This window comes from Engystomops pustulosus, chromosome 11, assembly GCF_040894005.1.
Source record: "Engystomops pustulosus chromosome 11, aEngPut4.maternal, whole genome shotgun sequence".
Lineage (NCBI taxonomy): Eukaryota > Metazoa > Chordata > Amphibia > Anura > Leptodactylidae > Engystomops > Engystomops pustulosus.
The window spans coordinates 79,930,928-79,943,824 of record NC_092421.1 but is presented as its reverse complement, the minus strand read 5'-3'; the positions used below and the strand labels follow the sequence as shown (position 1 = coordinate 79,943,824).

Genomic DNA, 12,897 nt, shown 5'->3' with positions numbered 1-12,897 from the left:
TGGGGCAGATTTACTTACCCGGTCCTGTCGCAATCCAGCGGCGGGTTCTCCGGCGCTGATTCGGGTCTGCCGGGATTCAATAAGGTCATGCGCCTGATGTCCACCAGGTGTCGCTGCTGCGCTGAAGTTCACCGTCCTATCTTGGGTGCAGGTAAGCGAGTGTCAAGCGACACTTTTTTTTTAAATTCCGCAGTTTTCCCGAATCCGTTGGGTTTTCCCCGACGGCCACCATCCCCTGATTTCAGTCACATGCATGCCGGCGCCAATGCGCCACAATCTGATTACGTGCGCCAAAAACCTGGGGCAATTCAGGGAAAAATGCCGCAAATCGGTAATATTCAGGAAACCCGACGGAAAATAGCGATTTGGGCCCTTAGTAAATGACCCCCCAATGGCTTTTCCCCTCTCTAGCTAAGGCCCCTTCCACACTTGCGTTGCAGATCACGTCAGAGTCTGATCAGGGTGCGATCAGGGTTTGGTCAGTGAAAAACGCACATTTTGCATCAGAGTGCAATCAGTTTTCAGTCAGTTTGTTCAGCGCCTCAGTTTTTCACGTCAGATAACGCACGTGAAAGGACTCAGGGATGAGCTCTGTATTTTCTATGGCAATTGCTGCGTGAAAAACGCATTGCACTTGCGTGTGTCTCAGAGTGCGATGCGTTTTTGATGCGTCTCCATAGACTTGTATGGTGCGTTTTTCACGTGCGTGACTTGCAAAAGTAGAGCTTGTCGAGATTTAAATGCGCTTTAAAAAAAAAGGTGCGTGAAAAAAAATGCAAGTCTGAAAAGACCCATTGATTACAATGGGTCAGAGTGCAATGCAAGTTCTGCTCGTCAAAAGCACGCGCAGAAAACGCGCAGGTTACTAAAGCCCTGGACCAGGTGCGGCTAACGAGCTCCATTACCAAAGCCCCAGAACCTGGATTAATCATCAGTGGCCGTCCCTTTACCAAGCATAGGAGAAAACCCTAGCTGGAACATAGACGCCATTGATGACCTTTCCAGCCACTGCCTTACAATATATATCTATCTATCTATCTATCTATCTATCTATCTATCTATCTATCTATCTATCTATCTATCTATCTCCTATCTATCTATCTATCTATCTATCTATCTATCTTCTATCTATCTATCTATCTCCTATCTATCTATCTCATATCTATCTATCTATCTACCTACCTCATATCTATCTATCTATCTACCTACCTCATATCTATCTATCTATCTATCTATCTGTCTCCTATCTATCTATCTATCTATCTATCTCCTATCTATCTATCTATCTATCTCCTATCTATCTATCTATCTATCTCCTATCTATCTATCTTCTATCTATCTATCTATCTACCTACCTCATATCTATCTATCTATCTATCTATCTATCTACCTCATATCTATCTATCTATCTATCTACCTCATATCTATCTAGTACAAAGGTAATAACAGCCTCCAGACATAGAATTGTGCAAAACCATAAGTGGATTTATTCCATATTCAAAGCAACGCTTCGGCTCTGTGTTGGGGCCTTCTTCAAGCTAAATACAAATAGTGACAATCTGATATACAGACAGTTCCCGGGTTACATACAGGATAGGGTCTGTAGGTTTGTTCTTCATGTGAATTTGTATGTAAGTCAGAACTGTATATTTTATAATTGTAACCTCAGTCAAACTATTTTTTTTGGTCTCTGTGACAATTGGATTTTAAAAATGTTGGGTCGTCATAAGAACCAGGATTAACAATAAATCTTCGTTTGTAACTAGGGGTTGTCTGTAAGTCGGGTGTTCTTAAGTAGGGAACCGCCTGTATGTATATATAGCAGGTGTGGAGTCACATGACACAAACCACGCCCCTTCCCAAACAAAGTGCTACAGTGCAATGAAGTCTAGATTCCCCCCCACACACACCTTACAACGTGTGTTATTCTGAATTTTCTGCAGTATTTTCTGAATTGTTGCAAACTCTATTAACCCATTGGTTTCTATGGGGTCAGGTTGTGTACAAACCTACCGCGGACAAGTAACAACTATGGGGGATTTTTTTTTCAAAGTTTTGATCTTTCATCTGCCGTTTCCTTTCCTTGTCTTTATAATACTTTGTAGTTTTTGTGCAGCCCATGTATTCCTATCATCAAAATTGCACCAAAAATGCAAGTCGCAGTTGATGATAAAGCCGTAGACACAGGAAAACAACTGTGTGACAAGGATAAATGGTGCGCAAACTGTGAAAAGTAGTGCGCCCTGACATAAGCCTGAGTACATCCTCGCCTGAGTGCAGGGTAATGGATGGCGCTGTGACAGGAGTGTAACTCATGCGGATGGAGGAAACAGCGGCTCAGGTGCGGATAGATACGCATGGTGCGTCCTTCTGTTACTGCAGCCTAGACCAGCAACCATCAAGGGCAACGCAGCATCGGCCATTGCTGATATATGGAAATATTCCCATTATTCTGTCACTGCTGCTTCTAGTTATAGTACAAATCTTATAGGAATCCATCGTATTGTCCTGGAAGGAATCCCATAATCCTGTTATAATGGCTTTGCATCACTTCTTATACAAACAGATGTTAAAGGGAACCTGTCACCAGGGACCTCATTTTCACTAAAGACAGATTGTAAAAGCCCATGACACCTGCAGTGCACATTGGCCTCTCTGCCTTTTCTAAGCATTTACATTACAATATAATCACGTGTTATAACTTACTCTTGCATCCTGACAGAATCCTGGGGTAGTCACAGGGGTTGGGCTTTGATTTGGATGGATTTCAAAAAACAACATGTGACTTGTCTGAGCTGCAGGCTGTCTCCATCTTTGTGCTCCTGTACAGCTCCTCCCACCCACACTGATATCAGGCTGAGGAGGAGCTATTCAGGAGAACAAAGGTGGGGGCTGATAGATGAGGAGGGAGTAACACGGACAAGTCACATGTTTTTTGAAATGCATCCAAACCAAAGTCCAGCCCCTGTGACTACCCCAGGATTTTGTCAGGGTGCAAGGTAAGTTATAACACACAATTATATTGTAATGCAAAAGTTTAGAAAAGGCCGAGAGGCCGATGTGCACGGCAGGTGTAATAAGCTTCTGCAACCTGTCTGTAGTGAACATGAGGTCCCTGGTGACAGGTTCCCTTTCAGTCATTAGTATCAGGACACGTAACCCTATAGGGAACGGATGAGTGGAGATAAACGGAAGAGCATAGGAAACTAATAGCGCTAATGTGAACTGGGCTGGAGAGAGATGGCAACAAATTATCTTACCCACCACTAACCCAGTTTATCTAATTCTCTTTGATTGTAGAATGTCCCTTTAAGTGTAAAAATGATTAAGTGAATTTCCTATCAAACGACTCATCAGGATTGGCCTGGACCACCATTTCACTGTTTTCTAATGTCGCGTCTCTCCTTGTATTTTCAGACCTTGCACCTGGAGGGGAACGCGTTGTCTTTCCTTCCTGATAATCTCTTCCTTCATCTTCCGCTTCTGGTTTGGTTGGATCTCCGAAACAACGAGATTACAAGTTTACCAAGTACAATAGGAGAACACAGGTACAAGTCAGGCGCGGCGGGAGAGACATCGCCCTTCTACTTTATGTTTATAGGCTTCATATGCACCCGACCTCCGGTCCTAAATTTACTAAATTTTGTCCTACATCTATGACAAAAAATGAATCCCGAAAAAGGCGCAATTCCTCGTGCCAACTTTTTTCAGACTGGGCATGAACGGGGTGCGCCAGCGGAGAGGAAGTGGCGCAGTCTATAGCGCAATTCTATAAGAGGCCGGACCTGCCCTAGCACCGCCCCCTCGCCCGCTGGGTATATGAGGAGGTACCAGCGTGTGATACATCCCCTTTGTCTTTTGAGAAGGCTCCTCATTAAATGAGATGAATCTACTGAGCCTTTCCTGTGTTACAATCACCAAACTCAAATGGGGCTGATAGCAAACATTTTAAGTCCACTGAGAACTCTTGAAGGGGTTTTGTTAAGTTTTATTATTATTCTATAGGAGATAACAATCTGACTGCTGTGGGTTTGAGTGCCAGAACCCTCACCGAAAATGGGGCTCCCCTTTCTCACCAATTGTGTCCTGCCGCACCATTTATTACTATAGGAGTGTTGGAGATTGCCGAGCACAGCACTCAGGTATCACTAGCACTCCCATTCACTGTCTGAGGTCGGGGCTGCTGTTCTCATCATCTATGGGGGTCCATACTCGTAGTCATATAGATATTGGGCACACGATCTTGAGTGAATCATCATCGGTCCATGCACTTTCAGTGAACACCCCAGGACCGGGTAAGTAAATGTTCCCCATCGTGCTTGCCTTACTCCTTCTAACCTATTGGGGCTCATTTACTAAGGACGCGCTGCATACTTTGTTGGACTGGTCACCTTCTTTGGGGCTAAGAGGACTTGCACAGTTATAAGACGTGTGTGCGCTGGGATCGTGCTGCACGCAATCCTTTTTGTGGCGCGGCGTGCCATCGGACAGTCCCATGGATTGAAAACCAGAATTTAAAAAAAAAAATGGGAAAATTTCCCAAAGGCTCTTTTATGGCTTCATGGGGGACATATAAAGTTACACATATTACAGAAACTGGCGCAGACACTTTATAAATACATGTACACTGTAATAAATGTGGGCGCTGTGCTCAGAGACACCACAAGGAAGGGCGATGGTCACACATCAATAGGAATAGGTCAAATAGGGACCTGTGCTGCTATTGTCTGGTCTATGCGGTGGCACCACTTCCACCCCGTAGCTTAGTCTCCTGACCCATTACTCTGAGACTTGTGCTATGTTCTGGGCCCTCGCACTACCCTCCTACCTACACCATGTTGTCATGAGGTTTTCCAAAACAGTTTGAGGGTCAACAGAGTTTTTTTCAGTTGCTTGGAATATTTTTTTTCTCATTTTCTCGGAGGGGATTGTGCATTTTCCTGTTTGGATGCGGCTTCCTTAATGAGTCATTAGTTCGATCTTAGAGAAAATTGGTTCATTTGATCGTTGCTGGGAAATCTGTACATTGTCCATTTGGAGGGAAGTGTTTTCCCTGGAGACGTCTTGGAGATGTAATAACACGAGATAAAAGAAGTCGCCTGGAAGAGAGGAAAGTGTCCGCTCATTGTGCATGGAACACGCCCCCATAGGCACCGGACCTCCAAACTGTGGACTGGGCCTGTCCCCGTCTATTGGGTTCATGGAAGTCGCTGGCTGAGAAGTCAATGATCCGTCTGACTGACAGCTGGGGGGGGAATAATGGTGATAAATAAATCATAGAAATGAATAAATTATGGAGAACGTTTCATGTCCATAATGAGAGTCGGCCCCGTGTACAAGATTCTAGGACTTTACAGGGAATGTCCATCATTATAGTCTATTTCTCCATAATCCAGAGCTTATACTTTACCTCCTTCTGATTTATATCCAAGTTTCACGGTTTTATAGATATGAATTTGAGAGATAATGGGACGATGTGTAAAAGGCGTTTACCAAGTTGTATTGATCATGTACGGAAGATCACAAGAGCAGCGATGGTCAGGCTGAGCACGTGTCCTGCCGCTCCATCTAATACTACACGAGTGTCAGATATAACCCGCATCCCCGGCTCCTTCATAGACCAGAGATGCCTCCGTCATGCGCTTGGTTTTTTCTCGCATAGAATTGAATGGAACAGAAGTTCACATCTCCCATCAAAATCCATCCGGATAAACCAGGGACATTACTCATAGATCCAGGCACCGGGACTGTGGTTTGTTATCCATGGCCTCCTTCCTTCTAAAATCAACTTTTACAATTATGCTAATGAGCCTGAGTGTCTGCCCTAGCCCCTCTGTTATCTAGCTCCGCCTGCTCCCTCAGCCCTCCCGTTGTAATCTCAGGGGGCAGGGTGAGACAGTGTAACAGACTGTAAAGTCATCACAGAGGGGCTATAGTAGTGCCTTGGGTTCATTGGCAACATTACAATATAATTGTGCATTATAACTTACTTTGCACCCTGACAGAATCCTGGGGTAGGCACAGGGACTGGACTTTGGTTTTCAAAAAACAACATGTGGCTTGTCTGTGTTACCCCCTCCTCAGAGCTTGGCCCCCACCTTGGCTCCTCCTCCTGCTCCTTCTCAGAGGTCACAGCCTGGTCAGCCTGACCTCAGTGGGGGAGGGTGCAGGAGCACATAGATGGAGGCAGCCTGCAACTCAGACAAGTCACATGTTGTTTTTTTGAAATGCATCCAAACCAAATCGCAACCCCTGTGACTACCCCAGGATTTTGTCAGAATTCAAGAGTAAGTTATAACACACAATTATATTGTAATGCAAATACTCAGAAAAGGCAGAGAGGCCGATGTGCACTGCTGGTGTCATGGGCTTCTGCATCCTGTCTTTAGGGAAAATGAGATCCCTGGTGACAGGTTCCCTTTAAATACTGGAATGACAAAAAAAACTGATGCAATATCAAGGGGTAAACACTTTATATGAAGGCAGTTTTGAGTTTGAAGAAAACTTAGAATAAAAGCAATAAAGAAAGAAAGTGGACACAGAATTTTGGACCTGAAGGTGCAGACAGATATTCCTGCAGATACCCGGCTCTCCATGGAAGGACAATGAGGCATATGTTTTCTGGGGACACAGGGTGAGGGGTCACTTTAAGGTCCCCTTAGTGTTCCGTTCTATCTCTCAGCCGGGATGTGGGATGTTTTTAGGCGCACGATTATGCTGAATTATTTAACTCTTCCTGATGCATAATTTAGGTGCAGATAATTATCGGCACTCGCTGCTCCTCGTAGACACCTGGCGCTCACATCATGTAGTGCACAATAAGAGATTATTACATAAACTACTGACTTGGTAATAATAACATGTTTGTAAAATGTGGAATTTCACATAAAAGAGGGAAGGACATTTCATCCTTAGCCTGATTGGGCTGGTAGTTTAGTGGTGCAAATTCTGGCGACAGGTTCCCTTGGAGCCGCACCATGTGCCTCATCCAGCCAGACCTATAATGCAATTGTCCCGGGTGTATTAAATAATTGTCATCCCAATGGATTGGATGTGTATGCTGATCTCTGTACAGCGCCGCGGCGTATGCGGTTGCCACACATTACCTTATGTTATAGTTACCAGTGTTGTTCTGCCTTTTCATTTCCCACAGACAACTACAATATCTTCTTCTCGAAGGAAATCCAATCAAAGCTCTTCCTGTGGAACTTGGTAAGTGATGGATCACCAAACACTACAGATTATCAGGTGTCATGTTGAGGTATTTGACACGTGCTCCCGTATGCACTGAGGATCCTATCCATCCACAATGGCCAGTGTTAAAGGGGTTGTCCAGCAGGAAATGCTACGCCCTCTTCTGTATCCGGGCACAGTGTCCTCTCAGCACTTACACTGCTCCTAAAACACCAATACATATATAGAAATGATGTAAACACAAGAGCCTTGGTATCAGAGGCAACATACTAACATAAGCACATACCGTATGTCACTGGCCTAAAAGCCACAATAGCAATCTCCCTTATCATAGGCATATAATATATACAGGTCTGTATATATATATACAGGTCTATCTACCAGTATGATGTGTCTGTGATGGGTAATATTGCTATTCAGCCTTTAGGTTGAGACAAACTTGCTGCCTCTTTTCCCGAGAGACCTGAGCTCTGATCCTATCTGAGGCAAATACTTAGTTATCTCTGATCCCATAGATTGGATTAAAAAAAATGGTTACTGTTGGACGCGCTTTCCGAAGGGCGTTGTTATGACACGGGTGATTTCGGTAAACGCTGCTTTTTATGTGTACGTAAAAGGACAACGCGTTTCAGGGGAGAGCTGCCCCCTTCATCAGGTCCGTACACTCTAAAAATATATATATATGTATATGGCTACAGCTAAAAGTTCTCAAAAAAACAAATAAAGTATATAAAAGAAAATCAATAGTATTTACAATAAATTGGTTTTGTATGAATAATGGACCGGACTATATGTAAATACGGGTCCGTGAATTAGTATAAACACATATAAAGTATAAGACATTAGTGAATGTGGAAAACATCAAAATGTAAACAATGTAACTGTCATATTTCGGGTCGTGGGCTCACCCCTGCCCCTCTAAACACGCTAGGGTGATACGGGTCTTCGAGCCGTGCGCGCGTGTCCCCGTCTCCTTTTTTATCCAATCTATGCGGTTTACATATCCGATACCCTCCCGTACCGACACAACAGGGAGGGGGAGCAGAGATTTCTGTAATCAAAGAAGAGGCTGAAATATTTGTGTACAAGGTGTTAATTGCTACTGACATTATATGAGAAATGAGCAGCCAGATATCACTTGTAAATGATCTGTCTGTACTGAACAAGTTGGTGAAATACAGACCGCAGGTCAGTCCTACGTCTTGGGGTGGACACTGTGCAGAGAGCACGACATCTATAGGACATCATAGTCGTCTATAGGGCATCATAGTCATCTATAGGACATCATAGTCATCTATAGGACATCATAGTCATCTATAGGACATCATAGTCATCTATAGGGCATCATAGTCATCTATAGGGCATCATAGTCATCTATAGGACATCATAGTCAGCTATAGGGCATCATAGTCATCTATAGGGCATCATAGTCATCTATAGGACATCGTAGTCATCTATAGGACATCATAGTCATCTATAGGGCATCATAGTCATCTATAGGACAGCATAGTCATCTATAGGGCATCATAGTCATCTATAGGAAATCATAGTCATCTATAGGGCATCATAGTCATCTATAGGACATCATAGTCATCTATAGGACATCATAGTCATCTATAGGGCATCATAGTCATCTATAGGGCATCATAGTCATCTATAGGAAATCATAGTCATCTATAGGGCATCATAGTCATCTATAGGAAATCATAGTCATCTATAGGGCATCATAGTCATCTATAGGAAATCATAGTCATCTATAGGAAATCATAGTCATCTATAGGGCATCATAGTCATCTATAGGGCATCATAGTCATCTATAGGGCATCATAGTCATCTATAGGGCATCATAGTCATCTATAGGGCATCTGTGATCCTACAAAGGCTCATTGGTGATTACACAGTGGAGTTCTGGCTGTATGTGACGGCTCATAGTTTTGGCCCAGGTGCTGGCCGTCACATTCACTGTCTATGTGTGCGCTGGGGGGCAACAGTGGAAATGTCCCCAAAGGTCTTTTATGATCTCAGGGGGGGAGTAAAAGTAAAAAAAGACAAAACTTATTTATAGATCTTTAAAAATAAACATTCATATTTCTCAATAAAATACAAAAAATCCCTCTCTACACTATAAATAACATTGTCATAGTTTCCCCGGGACTATCCATATGATGGGGGAGATTTTCTTTCTTTGCTTCTTTCTGGTGTAAAAGCTCTGATACATATTATTTCTGCTCTGACGCCTCCTCCACGCCATGTCAGGAGGGGTGCAGCCCTGTGCCTGTGTATTTTCTAAAAACCTGTGAATATTCACTCTCAGGTTTATACGCAAAACGACAACAGCTCAGACCAGGTGTCGTTTTTTTCCCCGGCTGATACAGATCTGGGCCTCTGGACGTATCCTCGGGGATGGGGGGGGGGGGGGGGGCGCTGGCGCATATGATAAATATTCCCATCACACACTAGGGATTTATTTATAATAGTTTGGAAAAACATATATATACTGTACATTAGCCCCCAAAAAATTCCAGATTTTGGAAATTTTAGTTTAAAAAAACTAAAAATGAACAAAAGATCTTTAACATTTTTTTTTAATGTAAACTCTCCCCATGTGTCATGAAAAAGACACTGCAAACATTTTTAAGGTATCGTACAAAAAAGCAGAACAACAAGTATGAAAATTCCCTAAAAATGTCACAGTCATTAATACATTTTATGATAAAAAATATACATCACAAACGTTGTGGTTTCCTCTACGTGTTTGGAGCCTAGAGGTTCTTCCCCTTTAAGTTGTGGATGATCAGATGCAGGGTAGCGATCTGCAGTGATGGCCGGCTGTAAGTACCAGTAAGTGCACCTACCTACGATGTTACAGAACACTCCCATACGACAGGAGACTAGTAACACATAATAATAAAACATTGTTGCACGCTTCTGATTTACCTGTTTTTATGGAAACGTTTCCTGCATCAGAGGGACACAGAGTAATCAGGGGAGCGCCGCTCGTCCTTCATCAGGTGCCATTGATTTTGCCGCTGATTTGATTGCGATGGAATAATGATTTAATCAACGAGTTCCTGATGAATAATTTGCATATTTTAGCACAGGATATTATTTAAGCTTTAGACTTCTCCAAATGTAGAGGAACCTGATAACCCAATTTACATATAACATCTAAGCCGTCCTGAAAATGTCTTCCTGGTAAGCACAGCCACCAGGATACCATGCTGCTCATCCACAGGGGCGCTCGTTCCCATATCCAGATTCTTAAATTGAAAGCAAACTTATTATTTTCCTTGTCCGCTCCCTTCTGACCTCCGAGGAAGGTGCCGGAGCATTAAAGGGAACCTGTCACTTAGATTATCCACACTAACTAAACAGATCTTTGAAAAGCTATGTTATACAGTACAGTACAGTACAACTATCCCCATATTGTTCCTCTCTGTCCCACAGTCTGTGGAACCCCATGCGAGTCCCATCATCGTCTTTCCTCTGACCTGTGTCCAGCATATTTCTGTCATTCTTGCACAGCTGGACATCCAGTTCCCCTCACTGAAGAGAATTCCTGAGGGAGGGGAGAGCTGATTTCTCTTCAGCCAAACACATACAGCCAGTGTCTCTCTCATCCTCCTTATCCACCCCTCCCTCAGGAATTCTCTTCAGCACGTCGTAAAAGATGTAACAGAGCTCGGCTGAAGAGAAAGCCTCAATAAGAAGATCCACTGAGGGTTTTTTTTACGTTTGATAACTAGAATAACGTAGATCTCATCGCCATTATTCCCTACCAGAATGACAAAAACTATGAAGGAACCCTCAATGGACCTCGTTATAAATGAATGGAGTCTATTGGTTGATGCACAGGATGAAGGATCCGTTACAGTCATTTATATTGGAGCATAAAAACTTTTGGTAGGGATGAACTTTGGAGCGTAAGGGCCATGTAGAAGATTTTAGCGATCAGAGCCGTTTCATCCAATCACCTCCTACCTTTGGGCACCATTAATATTCATTTATTCGAAAACAGTTTGGAAAAATAGTTCAGCCATGTGTTTATTTTGTATCCAAAAAGGGACTAAACCTTAATGTACTGTACACAGTGACTGAGCCCCCAGTACCCAGCGCCGGGGGGGGGGGGGGGGGAGTGCTGGGAAGTGGATTCTAGTGTTTTGGTGTCATTTAAATTGTAACAAAACCATGAATAGATTGTTGCCAGTTCCATCTGCAGAGACGTGACTCCCCGTCTTCTCTACGTCGTAACCGCGAAGATTAATTGCTGCCATTTTCTGTGCCGCTAAGCGTGAATGTTCGCTAATGTATTCTGGCAATTGTGTTTCTCTCTGCGTATACAGAGTCGCCCCAAATGTATTTCATGCTGTGACAATACAAGATCTGTTTTTTATTCTTTTTACTTTGCCCCAATAGAAAAACTACCAAAAGAACTAAAGAGAGGAAACGCTGGCGACAAACAAATTGTGTAAAAAAAAAAAAAAAAAAATCTGTTTTAATTTTATTCATTTAAAAACAGAACTTTCAGGTTCGGCCGATCTCAAACGGGTCCGTTCATCCCTATTAGTAAACCATAAGGGGAATTACAAGACAAACTTTGGATGAGCGTTGGCGCTTAAACTACTACAGAGCATCTGTTACTTCCGGAGACCTGTCCTCAAGTAGTAGTATAATATATTTTTCCTGTATTCAACAGAAAACACTTACCACCAGTATTGACCATACAAAGCTGCAGACAGGGTTAGGTATTGTCCCTGGAGATATGTATAACCATATCTATGCAGCCGGACTATATAGTATAAATGCATATATATTCCAGGATTGTAGCTGGACCTGAAGCACTCTGGTGCACTAGTGTGTAATATCGCTTCACTGAACACAGCACACGGTTGAGGGGCTGTGCAGCAGCACAGTATAAAGATCTCACATACCAGTGCTCAAGTCCAGCTGAAATCCTGGAATATAAATGCATATATCACAGTCCTGCAGCTAAAAACTCCATAAATAAAGCCAGTAGGCCCACAGTAGGGCTGGGACCACATTCTCGTGCCTGTATTCTGCTCATTCAGATCTTGGCCAAACTCAAAGTACTGATTTATCTTCCAGGTCATTTGTCTTCACTAAAAGCCTTGAACTTGAGACATTGTCCTCTTGAGTTTCCACCAGAAGATGTTGTCCACCAAGGACTTGCATCCATATTAGCTTTTCTACGCAGTTTCAGAAAGGAGGATCCTGATTGTGGTGCCCCTGGTAAGATGACATTCCAGTTACCCGACTTTAGAGTTTATCTCTGTGTTTTAGTTATTTGCTTGTAGAAAAGATCATTTGAAGAACATCTACCACCAGGATAAAGGATGGTAAACCCAGCACACTGACATACAGGTGTGCGCCCCTCTGGCAGGATCCGCTCTCCTATAAAGGACATGTCCCACCAGGATGAAGGATGGTAAACCTGTATGTCAGTGTGCTGGGTTTACCATCCTTCGTCCTGGTGGTAAATGTGCTTTATAGGAGAGCGGATCCTGCCAGAGGGGGAGCACTCCAGTATGTCAGTGTGCTGGGTTTACCATCCTTTGTCCTGGTGGGAGATGTCCTTTAAAGTGACACTTTAGGAACCTTTGACTCCGTTCCTCCCATGTTCTACGACATCACTTCCTGCTGTGCAGCTATTGGTTGAAGCTGCATCTCACAGACCTCCTGCTC

At 43.3% G+C, this 12,897-nt stretch overlaps 1 protein-coding gene and 1 long non-coding RNA gene across 6 annotated transcripts in view; one reads left to right on the top strand and one right to left on the bottom strand.

Annotated features, from left to right (window-relative positions):
* The window catches only part of LRRC27 (leucine rich repeat containing 27), a 95,660-nt gene that overhangs the window by 17,263 nt on the left and 65,500 nt on the right, over window positions 1-12,897 (top strand). For all 5 annotated transcript variants that reach the window (XM_072131304.1, XM_072131303.1, XM_072131300.1 and 2 more), the window contains exons 3-5: window positions 3,418-3,548; window positions 7,154-7,212; window positions 12,301-12,444. In XM_072131304.1, the coding sequence (XP_071987405.1) occupies window positions 3,418-3,548; window positions 7,154-7,212; window positions 12,301-12,444 (334 nt within the window). The remainder of the gene's footprint in view (window positions 1-3,417; window positions 3,549-7,153; window positions 7,213-12,300; window positions 12,445-12,897) is intronic.
* LOC140106707 (uncharacterized) overlaps window positions 4,572-12,897 on the bottom strand; it is a 37,908-nt gene continuing 29,582 nt past the window's right edge. The window contains exons 2-3 of the long non-coding RNA XR_011850838.1: window positions 7,107-7,398; window positions 4,572-5,245 (exon numbers count right to left, since the gene is read on the bottom strand). This is a non-coding gene — a long non-coding RNA (uncharacterized lncRNA). The remainder of the gene's footprint in view (window positions 5,246-7,106; window positions 7,399-12,897) is intronic.